Consider the following 21,234-nt stretch of genomic DNA (forward strand, 5'->3'; position numbering starts at 1 on the left):
TATTAATGGTCAAAGTAGTGCATTGAAGACCGCACATAATGGAAAAGTGAGGAACATTATAGAACGGAGTGAGTAATAGATGGATAACTAATTTTTAAACATACTCCTCCGTACTTATTTAAGAGATACACTTGACCGGACACGAGTATTAAGAAGAAGAATTGAATGAAATAAAGTAATAAAACAAATAGAGTTGGGTAGATATTTTAATAAGTAAAACAAGTGGGGACCAGGTCATGACCTCTGCCAACACCCTAATTCTGCCCCTGCAACCTTGTTTGAAATTATTGCCTATCAAATGGATCGTAAGAGTTGTCTGTTACAAACGTGCAAGTAACGTGTGTGTTTTTACGACAACGTACGTAGAACTAACATGTAGATGAACAACTTGTGATCACTTGTGTAAGAGTTTTCAAGAATTTATTATTAGTGTACGTACGTACAGTTAATAGAAGCTTAATTTGTCCTGCAAAATGAAATTAGTAACGGTAATGAAAAGGATGTGGCTACTAATATAATAAGTTATACAAATCACGTCATTTTGCTGATGCTATTCATCAAGGACGTGCATAGCCTTCTCTTGACTAATTAACACATGAGGAATTAAGTGGCAGAAAATCGGAACTGCGTCGTATAAGATCCTCTTTTTTCAATTAAGTACGTACTCCCTTTGTCCGTAATTAAGAAATTAGCATAATCTAGAGATAATTAAATGTCAAAAAAGAAACTAATACATTTGACATTTTGATTCATGTTGATACTCGCGACTCGAGAGTAGAGATGGCCAGTTGGTCAGGTTTGATCCAACTCATAATGAGTTACGTGGATCAGACCCACTTATGACCCATAACACAATCCTCCCAATTCCCAAATCGGATAATTTTTAATGTGTCGTGGCCTCGTGGGAGGCTCTTGAAATTTTGATATTTGGAATATTCAGAGACTAAACAAGTCAATTAGCTAGGCTGCTAGCACGCATATATCTTGAAATTATATGCAAACTTCCAAGACTTCCATGCAACTTGTAGTGAACGATGATACTTCAAAGTTCAAACCATTTAGTCTAGAAAATAACTTGTGGCCAAGTTTTGTGTAAATAATATTCTTGGATACAACGAGAAAAAAATAGACTCGTTTGAAATTCGATCAATTCAATTCCAAACATATATATTCAAGATAAAGACCTACTCTAACAAAGAAAATTGATCATTGATACACAATATTCAGTGAATAAGGCTGTGTTTCATGTTAGAAATAATTTATGGGATGAAGATGCCACTATTTCTTGCTATGGGTTACCGGCTAAGATATTTTCAAGATTTCCCTAAACTGAGATTGTTTGTAGCAAAACAATAATCTCCATATGAACGTGAAAGCAGTTTTTGAGATAGAGAGAGAAGAAGATAGAGATTAATGAGAACAATTAGTAATATAAAGCGACCGAAACTGACTTGGAACAACGTAACTATTCAAAATAAAGAGATAAGATCAAGAGGAAGTTAATTAACCTCTAATAACATGATTAACCAAAAAAAAATGTAATTAAATATTAATAGAATAATAGCCCACCACAAGCACTCCCACACCTAAAGCCCACACTAGCCCAACTAGTAGGTCCACTTCTATACAAACATAAAACGTGGTCTACTAATTTAAACTCCTTCCATCTCTATTCTATCAATGTGGGATAATTCTCAACAACAAAAACTCACCATTTTTAAAGACCACTCTAACATATATTTCATTCACTTGATTTTCACCCCCCTAAACTTATTAATGTTTATTTTAGCTGAACTTATAAGTCCTTACGGAGTATATGAACATGTTAGTACGTAGTTCAAACCAGGGCCTAAATTGTTCAATTATAGATTTGTCAAATATTTATGACTTGACACCATTTCGATAACCATAAGTAAAAGTATGTCTTCTATATATCTAAATTATACTCACTAATGTTAGTTATCTAAATATCTAATGATAGATAAATAGTCATGTATCTTGTCAAATAATACAAATATGAAATAGATTCGATCAATTACATAACTAAGTTAAAGAAATATAAATGTCCAATTTTTAAAATTTATCGAGTGAATTTATTGGCTGCCATGGAGTGCGAAAATGAGTCCACAAGATCATAACAAAATTATTCCATGCACTTTCCGAATTTCTCCATCATATAGTCCCACATACAAAACTTCTCATTTACGTAATTGTAAATGAATAACACGACTTTATTTATTTGTTTCACTGTCAATAATCTTACAGTTCTGTTTTGTTCGACATATTTCACACTTCAGTTAAGTTCAAATAATATAAGTTCAGTTAAGTTCAAATAATATAAGTTCAGTTAAGTTCAAATAATATAAGTTCAGGAAAATAAAAGGAAAAAAACTAATATTTGTTAATATATTTTCACAAACAAATAAGTTTATTTCAAACAAAATAAGTTTTTTTTTCAAATAAAATAAGTTAAAGATAATATAATTTAAGTCAAAATAAGTCGAATAGAACGGTGCCAAAATACATACGAATAGGAACATAAGACCACATATCTTATTCAATGAACATCATATCACTTAAAGCTCTAGTATGTGAGCTGATTTTCACTTTTTTTTTACATTTAATATATAAGAAACTTAAAAGTTTATTTTTTACACTCTAAGTGTTGGTGATGGAGCTCCGGTTTATCTCGCCACCGTTAATGGGCCTAGGTATTGTTTCTGAGATAATATCTTTCTAATTACCGTGATTTCCATGTTCTATTCATTTTGCACCATTTTTATATTGTTTTGATGAATCCAGGGTTTAATTTTGTTACTTAGTTTGTGAATTTATTGTGGATAACGCAGTTATCCTATATGATAGAATATCATATGTAGTAGAGTTATGTTATAACTAAGCTATGCGTAGGTTTCCTAATTCATATAGACTTCTATCTTATATCATATTATTGTAAAATGGTGATTTATATTTCAATTGAATCAAAAGATTTAAAAAAAATAAAAATTAAGAGTGCCGCCCAAGGAAGGCGGGGAGTGTCATGGTACTGCCACTCCGAATTAGCGGTGGCGACCATGGCTAAGCCGCGCAAGATCTGTGGCTGAGCCATGGTTGCAGCCGCTAATTCAGAGCTGTTGTACCATGGTACGAGCCACCATCTTTGGGCGGCAGCAGGGTTTCATAAAGATAAAAAAAAAAAAAATCAACCGTACCTGACGCAGCGGCCCAGGCGGTGGATTTGACGGAGGTGGCGTGGTGCCTCTCTTCGGGTGAAGGGGAGCCACGAACAGAGCCGCCAAATTTAGACTCACAATTCACACCATAGAAAATGTAATCTCATCTCAATGGTAATACAGAATACGGAGTAAGATTTAGCATAATTATGTTTAATGCTAATATTCGGTACGATTCCCTAACGTTAACCTAACAAATCAGTCAACTCTCTCCACAATTATAGGAGTAAATTACGCACAGTAGCTAGCAATTAAGCCTTGTATATTTTGATAGAATATCAGCACAGTAAGCAATTATCTTCTATTATGGTAATTAGCCTTGTAAAGCCTTTTATATATTGACAGAATATCAAGCAATTATCTTCTATACCCACGAATCTGATCCAAAAATGTTAGGCAATATTAAAAGTTGTTGGTGGTCAGAGCAGAGCAGAGTAAGAGGGTGGCCGGAGTTTTCGGAGGGAGGCTGGCCGGATTTTTTGGAGGGTGGGTGGTCGGCGGTGGTTGGAGTGTTGTCGGCAATACAGAGGAACAGCCGAACAAGTCAAGGGGAGAGGAAAGGGGGAGAGGAGGTAAAGGGCATAAACGTCATTTTACTATAAATACGCGGGCGTTTTTAGCTTATGCGGACGTCAATTAAAAACCCTCAAATAAAAAGGTTGCAATTGCAAATGTATGTATGTATTGTATAATATTGTTACCGCTAATATATACGATTTATAAAATAAATTATCAGAAATTACATTTTTATCATTCATTGGTGCCTTACGTTACCTTATGTTATGCATAGCCCGGGCCAAAAAACTAGTTTAACTTAATTTAGAAGTTTCTTATAGTTGTGTTAATTAAAACGACTATTAATTGATGCAATGTTAACGTTATCATGATTCTAGCTTTTATTAAATAAAAATTAGTGTTAGTAATTCTGGCGAGAATTTCATTAACCGATTTTAACAACATATACATGATACAAGGAGGATATTTAGGCGCTTATTAGGCTAACTAATTATTTACTTAACTAACCCTTAATATATTTTACAACACTTGAATTCTGTAGCTCACTCAAGTCTCAATGAACCCAATTCCACCATTAATATATTTTTTCATTTGAAAAATGGTAGCCGGTCGTGTTGCGAAGGTGACGGACATTAATGTGATTGATCATAATCATGATAATAACAATGGTAGTTATGCCTGGTATGGAGACGTCGATATGAATACATTTAGCTGCTGGTCTGATTTTTCTAGGTCTGTCATTTTTGTGAATGTCACTACAACTCTTTCTCTTTTTGCCGTTGTTGTAATTTCCTTGATGTTGTATGTTGGAATCATACATTTACTACGGGATTCCATAGTTCATGGGAAAATCATGAATAATTCAATCCATGAAAGTGATGATAATAGTAGTAGCATTTTGCAAGTGCATTGTGTTTACAAGTATGGTGACCATTTACATGATCTTGGTGGGAAAACCGTGCTTCCATCCACCCGATATGAATTCCAGTTTTACCTCGATGGTGACGATCTGGGTCTTCTCGGAGTTGTACGGTGTGACATGAGATGGAAGAAAGAAGAAGAAAAAGAAGTGGAAATTTATGAAATTGACACAACTGTGATATGGAATATCAGTTCTCTTTGGATCGGTAACGGTGACGTATGGTCTTCTCCTGGTGAAACAACTTACTTTAACAACATCAACACATACAAAAATTTTGTTAGTGCTGTGTTAACCAACAAATTAATAAATACGTAGAACTAAATCTATATTGTTATGTTTTTTTTTTTAATGTTCAACATTATTCTTGTTTTTTGGTCAACTTTTTTGTTTTTCTATTTTTCCATGATAAAGTAAATGAGTATTTTTTTGGTATATCTTGTTTCATCTCTATAATCTATATCGATAAATCAATTCTATTAGTAACGTACATGCAGTATATATGACTTAAATCAACAAAATGGTAAATCAACAAATGTAAGAAAAAAGATACATTAAGACTGAAGACAGTAACATGACGATCAAATTAGTTGAGGGCCACAGAAAATACCAAATGCATCATTCAATCACAATTCACAATGACGCTTATCAACAAAGCCTAAGCATTACACACATGTGAACGCGCACACTCGTTGTGCTGATCAAATCAGCAAATTAATCTCACTCCCACAAACTTAAGTGTCATTGCCTTAATTTTCTCCTTAACAATTCCTTTTGTTCAAAACCTAGCCACTCTCTTCCAAATGATCAACTCTCTTCAATCAAGTGATAGTCACCACATCAATCCACAAATTAAAGCATCTCCTTGAGAAACTTCTAAAAACTCCATAACATACTAAATTGTACTATTGGGGGAGGTGTACGTGTGTGAGGTTAGGTGACATTGAGATTTGAGAAGGATAACAATGTTGCAGTGCCAATATTGTCAAAATTTAAGGAACTTTTACAATTCAACAGCTTGTTCCTTTTAAAAGAGAATACAACATTTCCTTTAAATCTATTTCAGAATTGTGTTTTTGCTTCAAATTTGGTTTCCTTTAAAAATATAATTACCCCTTTAAAAAAACCCAGAACTTGACGTTTAAAAACTACCCTCTAAGCCTCATACACCTAGTAACCTGAAATCACAATCCCCTCAAAAAAAAAACCTGAAATGACAACCAATACAACAATCAACCTTTATGATGCTACTAATATGTCAATAATTTTGGAGTAGGCTGCTAGAAAAGGGAAGGTGAAATAAGGGTAGAACTGTCCTTACATGTAAATATGCAGACAATTTTAGGGTACGCGGGCGCCATATATCAATACACGAATTTTTTTGCTCAAAGTTAATGCATCAATAGTGCAAAAGTCAAATATTACAAGTATTCAAGAACAGAGAGAAAGTAACATTCGATATCAACATACGTAAAAGAACAAGTTAAAGGTTGAAAACACTTTACTTTAAAAACATGGAGCAACAAGCCAAATCAAGCCAAGTTAGATTACATAATTGAACGAGATGGGGTCCTATCATCCTATGAGGAATTAGTGGGGCTATGAGTGCCATGGTACCATCAATAATTTAGACAAGTATTACCGTTCTTCATTCGAATTAAATCGTATGCCCAAACAGAGACAAAAATTATTAATCACTGTCTCTAGCTACTTTCTCTCTCCTCTCCCCCCCTTTTTCTCTCTCTTTCTCCCCGTTCAACAACACTAGATTTCCCAGAAAAATCAACGAGGAACTTTCACTCTCAACTTCCTTCACTATCACATAATCAAATTGACCGTTAGATTCGTGGAAATCAGAGCATTTAAACATTCCAGGTGAATCCAATTTGTCCTACTCTATTTGCAACTTTCTAGAAATTAGTTCTTCATTTCTTTGTAATTTGCATGATTTATGGCTTCTTTTTTTTTGGAAATGGGTTGGTAAAAGTCGTGGCCACAAGTTAATTTCAATGTCCTTGTTCTATTGTCTCAATTCTGCGCACAATTTTTTTTTCTTATTCTGTAATTAATTTGGAAGCTTAAATTACTTCGTTTGTGTAATTAATCTGGATGGCGGTGGCCATTAAATTTTGCTCTTGATGCTATTGTGGCCTGAATATACTGATCTCGTGCTTATGTTTTGGGATATCGAGTTTGCCTTTTTCACCAACAATGGCCGATCCTGCATAAGGGGTTTTGCAGCTTGGGTTTTGAGCCAAGTAGGAACAAATTTGGTTGTATGACTATTGACTAGTTGGTAGCAAATGGTAGTTCAAAACAATCGGTCTTGTATTGTAAAGAAAACATAGTATGCAACCTGATTCATCTGTCTATATGGCCTTGTTCGGCAAAATTAGCTGTAGCGGGTAGCCGTTAGGGTAGGGTAGCGGTTAGCTGTCAAAGTAGCGGTTCATAGTATGAGTGTTTGACAAAACTAGCTGTTGAAATTGTAAATTTAAATAAAATTAATTACCATTTGACTAATTAATGATATGAAGTACAATTTAACACAAAAACAATATCTTTCCTACAACAACAACAACAACAAAGCCTTAGTCCCAAAATGATTTGGGGTCGGCTAACATGAATCGTCGTAGGAGAACGTCATTGTCGCCAAAAACAATAATTCCTCACAAAAAAAAACACTAATTTGATAACTACTACAGTATGAGATTTGAAGAGGATTGATAGAATAAGAAACAAAAACAACACAAATCCAGCCACAGGCTCTCCTCATTAGTAACAATTACCATGTTCATGATATCAATATCAAATTCAATAATTAGGGGGTGTAGGATGCGTAGTACAACACATAACCCTATGGTTGTCATCAAATTCATCCTACACTCCATAGTTGAACAACCTGGTTGTGAGGAAGCTAAAAAATAAGCTACAAATTGATGGAGGAATTTCATAAATTAACAGGGGATGGATTATCAGAGGAGAGGAAGGAGAAGTGTGGATGTGGCCCACGTGGGAGGAGAATGAGATTTACTTGCACCGCTACTTGTTATTGATAGAACGCTACTAAAATTAACGTTTGTGAAAATCTAGCAAACCTCTACCACTAACGCTAGCCGCTACTCAGGTCAAAACGCTACCCGCTACTCAGGTCAAAACGCTACCCGCTACCTTAATCGCTACCTCTGAACACACCCTATGTGTTCTAGCACAAAAGAGTGTTGGCCTACTAAGGGGATATTCCCTGTTAGTCATGTTCTTTTTTTCTTCACCCTTTGCATCTAAATGTAATTTCTTACCTTTTTCTATAGTCCTAGCTAGAAGTGTGAGCTCATTGATAGTAGCAACTAGAAAGTGATCTTTATCGTGCTAATTGAAGTGGCTATGAGTATGATATGATGAGCTGTTGAGCTCAACAAGAATGGTGACCTTTCTTTGAAATAAAGAAAAACGGCATTAGATTTTCTGTTTCCTAAGCACATTGTGAGATTTGTGACGAAACTAATTTTTTTTTCTATGCGCAGGGGAGGACTGTATTTCATTTTCAGCTGGATGCTGAGTCAGTAGCTATAACCTTGCAGCCTTGAGGTTATAAGCTTGTAACTTCATGAAGAGCTAGCTTGGACTCATTAAAGAGTTGTGAACAGTGGACATGGATAAAATACCTCAGGACTGTCCTTACCCTGGATGCTTTTTCTGTGTAATGAAGGAGGGAAACCCAAGCAAGCGTAGAGCTAGCATCCACAAATTTTTCAGAGAACTTCCTTCACAAGATGATGATGGTCAGGTTCTTCCTATAAGTGGCCTTTGGAACACTGCCATGGCACATCCGAATGACCCTGAGTTCATTGAACTGGGAATATTTGAATGTATGTCGGCTCTTATATGGAAAGGCCTAAAGAATCGTCGGTGGCTTTCTCATGATCAGAATATTTACATTCCTTACTATGCTGCCCATATAATTGGTTCATACACTATGAATATGGAGGAATTTTCTGAATCTTCTGTTCATGCTGGAGTAATACCTCCTTTAGTTGAACTTCTGAGAGGGAGGTTGACTTGGGTTGAACAGAGGGTAGCAGTTCGGGCTCTTGGACACCTGGCCACTTATGCTAGTACTTTTTCTGCCATAGCAAGTCATGGTGAAATTCTTGAGTTATCTATTCAACTGGCAATGAGTTGCTTAGAAATCGTTTACACACATTTTTATCAGTATGTTGACAGAAGACTTAGTTATCATTGTGATCTGCTAACACGTGGCATGGGAGGTGTTGAGATGGAGTCCAGGAAGGCAGAGGAATGGGCAAGTCAATTGCAATGCTGGTCCCTTCAACTGATAAACTGCTTTGCCTTCAAACCTGAGTTCCTTCCTACAATATGCAAGCCCGAGTTCCTCTCAAAATTGCCAGGCATGTGGGGTGGACTTGTTAATGAAAACTCGCCTGCTGGGATCGGTTTGTTACGGACAATTTGTCACCATAAACTTGGCCGGGGACCTGTTGCTAACTGTCCTGGAGTTATTGAAGCACTGTGCAATATTGCTCGCTCCTCAGACGATTGGCAGTATATGGCTGTTGACTGTCTTCTTTGGTTACTCCAAGATACAAGCACTTGTCACAAGGTAATGTTCTGCGCTGTTGTTTATACAATCTTGATGGTGACTATACTATAAAAGTATAGGTGAACTTTCTAATGTGAATCATATCATTCCCCTTGTAGACTCGGAGAGCCTTATATTCTGTAAGCTTGAGAGAAGAGATCTATGCTTCCAAAAGTCAATCTTGGCTAATAGTTTTTACATTCCATCTCTTTTGGTTGGTGTTCCATCTTGTTAAGCGGAGAACTTATGTATATAAATATATAATTTATGATAGGTCGACAAGGACAGCATAATTTTGTTTTTGGGGATGATGCTACTTTCTATTCTGAACCTTTTCATGATTGATCCAAAATATTTCAAAGGAATTATATGTTCATGTGCATAAATACTTCACATTCGGACCTGCAGGTTTTTGAGAAGGCAGTACCTGCTTTACTGGATCTTTCAGAGATCTCAACCCTTGGGGATCACAAAAAGTTGGGAGATTCCATTGTTAACGTTCTTCCGGAATGTGTTGTTCATTTCACATCAGCAGCTGGTCGCAACTCTCTGAGTGACGACATAAAGGAACAAATTGAGGAGGTTTTGAGTGCGAGGCAGAGATTGAAGTTGGAGAAGAACATGCCGAAAGAGGACTTGCATATTAAACAGGCAGCTGGCTTGGTGGTCAAGCTTGAGGGGAATTCACAATTCTCTGCTGGAAACATAGCTGGGGCTGCAGCTAAATATTCAGAAGCTTTGTCATTATGTCCAATGAGATCAAAGAAAGAGAGAGTTGTCTTATATAGTAATCGAGCTCAATGCCACCTGCTCTTGCAACAACCCTTGGCTGCTATAAGTGATGCTACACGTGCTCTTTGTCTACATAACCCTGTCAATCGTCATGCTAAAAGCCTTTGGAGAAGAGCTCAGGCTTATGACATGCTTGGGTTTGCTAAGGAGAGCTTATTAGATGCTATTTTATTTATTAACGAATGCTGTCAGTCGAATGATCCTGACCTCTCATTGAGGCAAAATAAAGTTCCTGACTATGCTGAACGCTTAGTTAAAAAGCAAATGCGTGCAGCTTGGTTATTTAGGGAAGCAGCTATGAAGCATGGAGGTGTTCATGGTGAGGCTGGTGCTGGTGACAATTCTGGTCATGAGACTGATGATTCTGAATGGGAAACAGCAAGTGAAAGTGATGGAGGAGATAACGACAACCATGAAATAGAAAGAGAAGATTTTGACTGGAATAAAGACCAAAAACGGAAAAGCAAATATAATAAACCTTCTATAAAAGGTAATATAAATTTTCAGTTCTCCATAGCTCCTCAATTGAGTATTATCTGCTTTCATTAGTAATAAACCAATAACTAGAGAACATATTGTTTGTGCAGAGCTGAGCTGATGACTGGTGCAAGCAATGCAGGACGCTCTATCCAGTTTTGTGTGTTTGGGACTTAGGTATGATCCATGTTGATCTTAAGAATTATGCATTTGAGTGAAAGAGGGTTTGGAAAAGTGATTGTGGCACACCTTATGTGAGAGTACAGAAGACTGCTTTACTCACATAAGGTGTGCCACAATCACTTCCCGGAGTTTTGCTACTAGTAGTTGTCAACATGAGGTTTTTAAGTATTCTATTGCTCGTGCCTGTTCCTATCTTATCAATGATAGTAATTCATGACAAAAGAATTGGCTTTGTGTGGAGGTGGATATGCATTGCATTGGCATGAAGGTAAAACAATTAATGGATTTGTTTATTTAATTTTATATGGGAACACCTGCATTCCCCTCGGAAAATAAAACAAAATTATGGGAACATCCGAACATGAGCACTCAAGGTAAGAAGGTTAATGCTTAATTGAGAAGGATGGCGTAAAAGAAAACCCAAGTTTAAAGAATCGTATTAAGCTGCTTCAGGAGACCCAACTTCTAAAATACGCTGCTTAAATCTCAATTTGCACTCACCTAATGTTAAAATTGAGGAAAGAAGAAGAAGAAAGGAAGGAGAGAAGAGTGAAGCCATTGTTGGGCCTTGGAGAGCTCGTGGCTTTGAGAGAGAAAAACAAGAGGATTGTATTAATGTTGTGATAATGTGAAATAATACTAGTATACAGTATTTATACTAACACATTTACAAGCTAGTTACAAGCTAATGTTCTATATATTTGAGTGACAGCTTGAATTGTTTGCAACACTAGTAGATACGTAAGAGTGCAGTCAGAACTGTGGTTTAATAGTTTGAGCACGGTGCAATTAAACTAGCAAGGAGCTCTAAAGATCTAGTTAGAGCATACATGTCCTTATTCAAAATGAACAGATTAATAACTTTCACAAATTGAATGTCCTCAAGTCCGCATGCATCTATTTATGTATTTGTGATTGATCAAAATCCTCTTGTCTTCTGGTACAGGCACTATGCATTGAGATGATAGAATCGGTTTCCTGCATACTTATACGGCGCAAATGTCATCATAAAAGAAAACCGATCCTTTCATCTTCTTCAATTTCGAACATCAGCAGCCCTTTACCGCAGCTGCAGGCTTGGTCTCAAGTCACTGTATTTAGATGTAAAACTTGTGCCATATCTGCAATTCTGTTACCTTGTCTTTTTTTTTTTTCAGATTTTTAGACAGTCCTTATACCGGTTAAACCAAGTTTGGAGCATTTGTGTGAAGAACATTTCAACTGTAGCGATTGCATTGCTCAAAATGAGCTCTCTCTTTTTTGCCCAACCATATCCCCCCCCCCCCCCCCCCCCTCCCGCTTTTGTTAGTCCTTTCTCTGTTTTGTAGTGGTTTAAGGGAATATTGTATATAGACTCTTTAGGATGAGGGTTTTTAAACTTCAAGTGGCTTGTGTCCATATGGACACACGTGATTCAAATACAACCATCTTGAGTACCAACATATAATATGTGAGTACCAAAATGCAAAATTGCTTAGAAATATCACCAATTCACATAATTTGTATTGGTACAAACATATTCTGTATTGGTACTCACTTGTGTCCATATGGACACAAGTCACTTGTGACAAAGACTTTCTCCTTTAGGATGGGTATGTTTGCCTGAGATTGCGACTTTTTGCTAGTCATTTTGTAGTATTGTTTCTTTTTCTTTGTTTCTACTGTCTTGTTGAGAATTAGTTTACGAGTGATTTTGTTTCAAGTATTTGTCTTCAGGGTTTGGTGTTGCTTGACTTTTTTTAACACAAACCGTCAATATATATTATTTAATTAGGGAAAAGGTACAGATTAAAAACCTCAAACATGAGGCCGAAAACCAAAAATCAAACTGAACCTGGACCTAATCCCTTTGATTGACCCCCACTCGTAACCAAAAACTTGACAAAAAGAGTAATTCCTACTACCCAACCCCGCATTGCAAATCTCCTAATATATTCCTTTGTCTTAGAAACTATACAACACCTATATTGAAAATTTTTGTACAATCAAAAAACCTAAAACGCGAAATCATCTTCATCTTCATTATGCGTTTCCCAAAAAACAAACTTGCATCAATCCTCAGTTGTTGGTAATCTCCCCATCTTCAACTTCAACAATTTCTATCGCATTAGCAATTGTTGAACCACCAACAACAAAGGGAGTAATTTCCTTTCCTTTACCTTTATCCATCTGCATTTGTCTTTGTTGGAAAAACTATCCACTACTTGCTTAATTGTTGACACGATCGATACAAAAACAATTTGCTCAACCTGCTCGACCCGTTCGAGTGGCTACACACTTTTACTTCAACGATGTGATTAATTTAATTAACTTTACAATATACTTCATCCGTTCTTTTTTAGATGACAAAACTAGTGTGATCGGACGATGCTCGATTGTCACTTTGAATAATTAAAATTTGAGATTCTTCTTCGGTTCAACATTTGACCAAATTACATGTAGTCCAAAAAAGTGAAATGATTCATTAAGTTTATCAACTACACAGTTACACTATATCATTTATTATGCCAAGTAATTTTTCAATTAAATCTCTTACCATTCGTTTAATTTATTTTGTAATGGAACTAAGGCCCCATTTAGTTCACCTTGATTTCCTTATCTGATATGATCTGAACTTATTTTTTATGATTTGATGTGATAGGAACTAATCTGATTTTTCATAATTAAGATTTAAATAAAAACTACAATTATTAATATTAAAAGGATTTACAAATAAAATAAATTATATTCAAATTAATAATTTTGTTATTATAAACTACACATTATTATTTGATTTTAGTCATTATTGAACTATTTCATATATTTGATAGACTTGGACATGATCTGGATAGATCAGTTCTGATTTGGACATGATATAGAAAGATCAGTTCTGATTTGGACATGATCTGGACCGACCGATTCTGAGTTGGATATTATCTGGACATACTAGTTCTGATATGGATATAATGGTTCTGGCCTAGATATTATTTGGACATACATGTTCTGATCTAGACGTATGAGTTCTGATCTGTACAGATTGGTTCAGACCTGGAAATGATCTAGATCTATATAGATCGATTCTGATCTTAACATAATCGGTATAGATTGGTTCTGATCTGGATGTGAGTTGTACAGATCGGTTCTGATTTGAACATGATCTGCACATACCGGACCTGATCTACACATAATGATCTGATCTGGACATGAATGTTATGATCTAGACATAATGGTTATGATCTCGACATGAACTACCCATACCGATTCTGATATAGATATGATATGTACAAATCAGTTTTGATCTGGACATGATTTGTATTGACCGGTTCTGATCCGGACACGATCCGTACAGACCGGTACTGATATGGACATGATTTGTACATATCAATTATGGTTTGGACATGATCTGTAGAGATCAGTTCTGATATGGACATGATCTGTAGAGATCAGTTCTGATCTAGACACGATCTATACAGATCGGTTCTGATCTGGACAGGATCTATACATATAAGTTATGATCTGATCATACCGGTTCTGATATGGACATATCGATTATGATCTGGACATATCGGTTATGACCTGGACATGATTTGATCATTTTGGTTCTGATCTGGACACGATCTGTATATATCGGTTCTAACTTGGACATATCAGTTCTGATCTACACATGATCTATAAAAATCGATTTCGATCTAGACATGTCGGTTCTGATCTAAACATGATCAGTACATATATGTTCTGATCAACAACAACAACAACAACAACAACAACAATAACATATATTAGAGCGCCATGTAGGATTACTATTGGTTTCGGACAATAAAAAATAAGATTTCTAATTTATTTTTAAATTAAAACAACAACAACAAGAACAACATCACATATATATACACTTTCGCACGCATCGCGCGCGTGCATATAAGATTAATACCTTAATGTTCCAATTAGCATGACAACTACTTATACTAATATAGTAAATATTAGAAGAAAAAAAAATGATCTACTTTTTAAATAGGACTCTAAATCTTATCCGAATTAGGATTGTAACTGACTCCTAAGTCCTAAGCCATTGATGGTCATTTCGTATCTTATTGCATTCACCATTTTTTAGTCTTTGCTTTTTGGTGGGAGCCAAATTTTCCTTACCCCGTCCAACTCCCAATATAAAAAAAAACACCCACCATTTTAAAGAACCTTCTGCCAGCAACTCCATTTACCATTCTACTCCTCAAAGATTCAGTCTCCCAAACAAGAATCCCTCGTAAATTTCTTGAAATTGTAAGGATAGTTTAGTCAAAATCCATTAAATAATTTAAATTCGTCAAAGTTTTCTAAAAACCTAAAAAGAAGCTCCTTCCCACAAAGGTGAAGGTGACATGAGATACCATAATAATAAACAAAGAAAAAACCCATAAAAGAAAAAGGAAAATAAAAAAAGTACGTAAAGTAAAATTTGAGTTTAGGGGCTTTCATTTTGAGCAAGATTGTACTCGTATTTGTTTTCTTTCATTTCAATTTCCTCTCGAAAGTTCTATTTTAGGGATTTTACTACCCAGAAAAATTAAAGGAGAAATTGAAATTCGGAGTCATGAGTACTGGGGATCTTCTTCATATTGAACCCACCGAGCTCAAATTTCCTTGTAAGTCAAATTTTCTCTCTCCTATTTGATTAAAATTTTGTTTTGTTTTGTTTATTAACCTAATTTGTAGCGTTTCTTGGTAATTCTGGGTTATTTGTAATAATTTGTCTGTGTTTAAATGTTAATTGTATGCATTTTGGGGATTTTTGAGATGGGTTTTGATTAAACTTTTGTGGGGTTGTTCTGGATTTTGGTTTTTTGAAGTTGAATTGAGGAAGCAGAGCTCTTGTTCTATGCGTTTGACAAACAAGACAAGCCAATATGTTGCATTTAAGGTGGGTTTTTGTTTTGAAGTCTTTCCTATAATTTATTTGTTCATATGATTGTTGATTAATCTTATAATTGGAGCTTTTTTCAATGATTTGATTAATGTTTCTGTGTTTTTGTTGATAAAGGTTAAAACAACTAATCCCAAGAAGTATTGTGTGCGTCCCAATACTGGGGTTGTGTTACCTGGAGCAACATGTGATGTTACAGGTAATGTTTTATTGTATAATGTTCATATTCATATTCATATTCATATTCATATTCATATTCTTATATTATGTTGTTGAAGAGTAGTTCATAACAAATCTGGAATTACATAAATGAGGTTGGTTGTGCTAGGATCCGTGGATTATAATTGGGTTGAAAGTAGAATCATGTTGGTGATCCAAGCTGTTTTCTACTAGTAGATTTGTAATCTGAAGATCTGGTTGAGCTCTAGGATTGAATTCGTGTTATGCTGTCCTACTATAAATGCTAGTTGAATAAGCAAACTCCGACTCATATGCGCTATTTGAGGCTTGTGTTGACCATGGTTCTGCAGTTCTATTCCTGATCATTAGTTTTACAGTGTAAATTAATTGTGATTTCCAATTGCACATTGTAGTTACGATGCAATCCCAGAAAGAAACTCCACTTGATATGCAATGCAGGGACAAATTCCAGGTTCAGAGTGCTATGGCGCCTGATGGCATTACAGCAAAAGACATAACGTCTGAGATGGTATGGTTCTGCTTTGATCCCATTATGTATGGGATGGATCTTAGATCTTATTTTGTTCTTAAAGTTGGCTGACCTTTTATTTGTAAATTCAGTTTAACAAGGATGATGGGAAGGTTGTGGAGGAATTCAAGTTGAGGGTTATATACATTCCTGCTAATCCTCCTTCACCAGTCCCTGAAGAATCAGAGGAAGGATCTCCACCTCGTGAAGATGAAAATGAACAGGCTGCATTGGCGGCAGCTGTAAGTGTGTTCAAGCGTCGATTTTGTAAATTACTGAGTGCTTATTTCCAAGTTGGTTAATTTTTGGAGCTGGTGATTACAGGTAACAAGGTCTCTTGAAGGATCTAAAGAGAAAGATTCCGAGGTAAATTCCCTTTGTCTACTTAACTATTTGGAAACATTTCATTTGCTGTCACTGGGACACTGTTTGTTCTGCTAACTTAAAATTGAAAAGGAGCTTGATTTTATAATTATGTTACCTGAAAGGAAACTTATTTTGTGAACAATGCTTGAATTAACTAGCAATGGTGCTGTATCACTGTATGGTATAGAGTAATATTTTTATAAGAAATGTCAGACATATAGTATTGCTTTGTGTTGTTGTTTAGTTCATGCTCTGATTACACTGTACACTGTACAATGCCTGTTTCTCAATGTTAATTACTCCGTATATGGTGGAAGACATCTATTGTTATGAGGTTACTTGACTTGTTATGATGCTTAACACTTTGTTTGGATAAGAGGAAAAGGAGAGAAAGGGAGGTGAACAAGTTCACTAACGAGATATAATTTTTACAACTTTCCTCCCTCTTTAATAAACACTATCTCCCCGTAGTTGCAGAGGTTGGAGTAAAAAATTGAGCTCCACCCCCCCCCCCCCCTTCCTTTCCCTTCTATCTTGCTATCCGAACAAAGAGTAAGTTCTGATGGCTTTTCTCCATGTCTCGAAGATTATGAGTACAAGAACTGTTTTTTTTCCTTGTGGCCTTTTTGGTCTATTTCTGCTGTTTTAGGAACTTACATTTGGAAATAGTACTGTGTAGACAGACTCACAAACAGTCCATTTGTTTCTCTGTTTTGCTGCTGCATTTCTTTGACAGCCAGGGGATTGGGGGTGGAAAACAGTAATCTAAAGTGATAATTGGGTTCGGAGTATGGTATGAGGTACTGGGTAGGTATGGGTTAAATCATAAACCCATACTACACGTTCGGTTGAAATTTTTTAAAATTACCTTTGGGGTTTGCATGTACAAATAGTGTTGGCGTGTGTGTGTGGTGGGGGGGGGGGGGTGAAGAGAGGGGTCAATTTACAAAATGGAATAAGATGTTGGTTTAGTCATTTAATCCGTATGTTTTAATAACCAAACACTTGTTTCAAAGAATGAGGTTCTATATAACATATCATGTTTCCATGATTCATATCTATGGTTGATTCTCCCGCCAAATCATTTGTTCTTGTCTGTCTGGGTTAATTAGAAATATGGAGCTGTATTGTGTGTACTTCCAGAATTTGTAAGTCTTTCAAAGCCACAGTTAAGAAACACTTTGGCTTATTGATGGCAGTTTTATTTCTGATGATGATCCTTAATTTTGGGGTGTCACATATTGACTTTTAGAAAAAAATTTCTTATCTGTATGGCTGCTTCATTGGGTTCTGTGCCAGTGTGCTGTGTTCTACATTCTAGATATACAAAAGACTCGGTACTATCTTAGAAAAATACACTTGCAAAATCATTGCTAATCCAGTTACTCATGTTTCATGGATAAAGTGGTGCCAAATGTTGAATGAAAGTTCATATCCATTGTTCATGCTCCGAGGGCTTATAGAATCTAGTTGCATTTTTGTGATATTGTCCATAGCTTTAACTGTTCTCGTATTTAGGGCCATATTAATAGGAAATATAGATTCGTATCAGTATTCACAAGTGTTATCTTTAAATTCTTTTTGCCTGGTTACAGGAAAATGATGATATTTAAGCAACTTTCTTAGTTCTAGTTGTATTATTTTCAAAAGCTATAACTTTCTCTTATCTTTTAGGGTTTGATAAGCTATCTTTAATATTACCTGCTTAGTTTTTATGATAGAGATATATATATTGCAGCATATTTGCGGTGTGCCTAGTGTGGTCTTATTTATCGAGGGAGTGTGAATTCATTGTTACAAATTGTTTTTATTTTATATGATTAACATTGATGGTATTACAGTAAAAGGACCTCATCAGGAGGCAATATCTATACACGAATATGTCATTCCAGGATATTGATGATTTTTTTAATCTTCCGGTTAGAATTCTAACGGACATGTATGTTCCAGGCACGGTCTATGATATCAAAGTTGACTAATGAGAAAGCTTCCGCCATTCAACAGAATCAGAAACTTCATCAGGAATTGGTATGTTGCCTCACTTGTGTTTGACGCTTTATCTAGGCTTCTCATTTTGTTACTCGGGTATTTTCTTTTTCTTGCAAAATCCGATGACATGTACATTCAACCTGACTCATATCCCCCCCCCCCCCCCTGCAATTGTTAGAGCATCTCCAATGGTTGTAGCTAGGGACTAGCTTGAAATTTATAAAAGTTTCAAGCTAATAGCTAGACCATTGGAGTGAAGATAATAAATTAGCTTGGCCAAGCAAATTAGCTTAAACAAGCTAATTTGCTTGACAACTAGCTCCAAAATTTGCTAAATAAATAATTGACAAGTGGAACAAGTAGGATCAATTTAAATAACAAGCTATTTGCTAGCCATTGGAGCATAAATTAGCTAGAACATAAAATAGCTTGAAATCTTATGTGGCATAACAAGCTAATTGTCAAATTAGCTTACCATTAGAGATGCTCTTACAATCTTTGTGGCAAATATTCTATATTTGGTACGAGTACTACAAAACTTGTTTTCTTGGTTTGACTAAATTGCTGTATTTCAAGAGCATTATGCAACTCTTGACAGTTACCTGACATAATAAACACTTAAAACAGGATATGATGAAAAGAGAAATCGGTAGAAGGCGTTCTGGTGGTGTGTCGGTATATGTGGTGGTGTTGATCGGTATTCTGAGCATACTCCTTGGGTACTGGATGAAGAGAACATAGGTTTGACAATATATGTGAATTTGGTTCTCTGGAGGCCGGCCCAAATGTGCAGATCATCTATCTACTTGGATGCATCAACGTCAAAACTGTAAAAAATTTGTAGTGTATGTCTTGGATAATCTATTTCATTTGACACACTGGCAGTTAGATCTGGTTTTGTGCATCTGTTTTTATCAGCAATGTACATGTTTTGAGGGTTGGGAGGGAGGGGTGAATCTTACTATACTGTCTTAGGTCTTTTTTTAGTGCAGCACTCTGTTTAGCCGGAGTTAGTCTATAGTATAGTCCCATGCTTTGGTGTGCTTTGTCCGATTCTCCATCCCTGGGTTCCATTTCAGGAGAGAGAGAGAGGACGACAGAGCGAAGAAACTCCACGGAGAATTGCCAATACTGTCCTCCCTTTCGCAACCCGGTCCATCTTCATTATTCCCTGAACTGACTCTTGGATGAATTTTTGTAGTATTTGTTTCACTTGTCTGAATGAATAATGGTGAATTGCTTACAATCTAGCACTATGAGAATCTCATTATTGTGTTAGTGCTTGCATTGTTATGGCGTATATAATAATGCATCACCTCTCCCATGTTTTGTGTGATGGTAATTCCAATCATCTTTCTTAATTTTGTTTTGGTTTTTTTTTTTGGGTGTGAATGAGCCACAAGGGCAATATAAATTACAAATGAGGGCGGGGGGATTCGAACCCGAGACCTATTGTGCACAGGCCCTCAGTCTTAACCACTAGGCCAAGACGTCATTGGTAGCTTTCTTAATTTTGTTACAAAACTCAATCACGCGAAACCTAGCTCAGTCTCACTAAACCAGTTGCCGGTGTCTCAATTACGCAAGAAAGGTATAGAGTCAACCATTGTAGTCAATGTCCCCTTAAGCCATTAATCATCAAATCAAACGTGGTCCGTAGTACTAGCTTTGCGGTTAACTTTTTAGAGACTCAAAATTTGTGGTCAACTCTTCAGAGACTCGATTGTGAAAATAGGGGCTATCCCTTGAGCCAACAACAATTAAGTTGATTTTGATGAATATGTGAATAATATTGGGATTGCGTTCGTAGACATGCTGGTTTCCGAAGTTCTGATGGAAATTTTGAGGATCAGTTCACACTTCACACACGGTCAAGTACCGCCTTTTCCCCTTTCATTGAAGGGTTTTTGCCAGCCAAACAAAGCTCATTCTTAATTCCTGAAAAGTGTAATAGTATATGGAATGTTCTTTTGTCGCAATGTTTGTTCTGTGTGTGTACATATGTTCTATGGATGCACTATGTTCATTGTGCATCCTTATCCATAGTTCACGAATTGATATTTCCATCATAAGAATGCATGTTCGGCATTCTTTTTACAATTTCGCGTTGCCAATAGTTACAAGAATCCTTCTTACTCCGTACTTCTCTGGCAACTCAATAAGGCTAACACTGGCCGATCTAGTACCCGGTTGGCCCAAATTTGACCTGGCACAGCACAGAATTTTCCTGGACAAGTTTTGCAAAGATTAACATGGCATCACTGCATCAGAGCTGGCCCGTAGTCAGCCCGATCAATTAAAGAGTGGTTAGATTTTCCGAACATATATCCCCGATCAAACGTTCTCCTACGACGATTCATGTAAGCCGACCCCAAAACATTTTGGGACTAAGGCTTTTTTGTTGTTGTTGTTGTTGTTGTTGTTGTTGTTGTATATAACCCCGATCAAACGGAGGAGTGGTAGAGAGAGAATGGGAGAAGATAAGTAGACAAGTAGTCCGTATAATAAAAGGGTATTAGTGAAATTATGGAGATTTGACAGTCATGGAAGGTTGGA

At 36.1% G+C, this 21,234-nt stretch overlaps 3 protein-coding genes across 4 annotated transcripts; all 3 read left to right on the forward strand.

Moving 5' to 3' along the window:
• The first annotated feature begins 2,475 nt into the window (after positions 1–2,475).
• Positions 2,476–5,132, forward strand: LOC130468048 (uncharacterized). The gene is made up of 2 exons (XM_056837506.1): positions 2,476–2,711; positions 3,579–5,132. The coding sequence occupies exon 2, from the start codon at positions 4,348–4,350 to the stop codon at positions 4,984–4,986; it is 639 nt and encodes a 212-aa protein (XP_056693484.1). The 5' UTR covers positions 2,476–2,711; positions 3,579–4,347; the 3' UTR covers positions 4,987–5,132.
• A 1,188-nt stretch (positions 5,133–6,320) lies between these two features.
• LOC110803139 (uncharacterized) lies at positions 6,321–11,976 on the forward strand. Of its 2 annotated transcripts, none has more exons than XM_056837507.1 (5): positions 6,321–6,543; positions 8,193–9,289; positions 9,677–10,550; positions 10,628–10,714; positions 11,667–11,976. In XM_056837507.1, the coding sequence occupies exons 2-4, from the start codon at positions 8,321–8,323 to the stop codon at positions 10,651–10,653; spliced, it is 1,869 nt and encodes a 622-aa protein (XP_056693485.1). In that variant the 5' UTR covers positions 6,321–6,543; positions 8,193–8,320; the 3' UTR covers positions 10,654–10,714; positions 11,667–11,976. The 2 variants fall into 2 exon arrangements, with proteins under 2 accessions (XP_056693485.1, XP_021864313.2); XM_022008621.2 differs by having other exon boundaries at positions 6,322–6,543; positions 10,648–10,714.
• Positions 11,977–14,915: 2,939 nt separating this feature from the next.
• On the forward strand, positions 14,916–19,956 carry LOC110803141 (vesicle-associated protein 1-3). Its single transcript, XM_022008622.2, has 8 exons — positions 14,916–15,336; positions 15,541–15,611; positions 15,732–15,813; positions 16,208–16,323; positions 16,416–16,565; positions 16,648–16,689; positions 18,640–18,717; positions 19,306–19,956. The coding sequence occupies exons 1-8, from the start codon at positions 15,285–15,287 to the stop codon at positions 19,417–19,419; spliced, it is 705 nt and encodes a 234-aa protein (XP_021864314.1). The 5' UTR covers positions 14,916–15,284; the 3' UTR covers positions 19,420–19,956.
• Positions 19,957–21,234: the final 1,278 nt, after the last annotated feature.

Source organism: Spinacia oleracea, chromosome 2 (assembly GCF_020520425.1).
Source record: "Spinacia oleracea cultivar Varoflay chromosome 2, BTI_SOV_V1, whole genome shotgun sequence".
Taxonomy (NCBI): domain Eukaryota; kingdom Viridiplantae; phylum Streptophyta; class Magnoliopsida; order Caryophyllales; family Amaranthaceae; genus Spinacia; species Spinacia oleracea.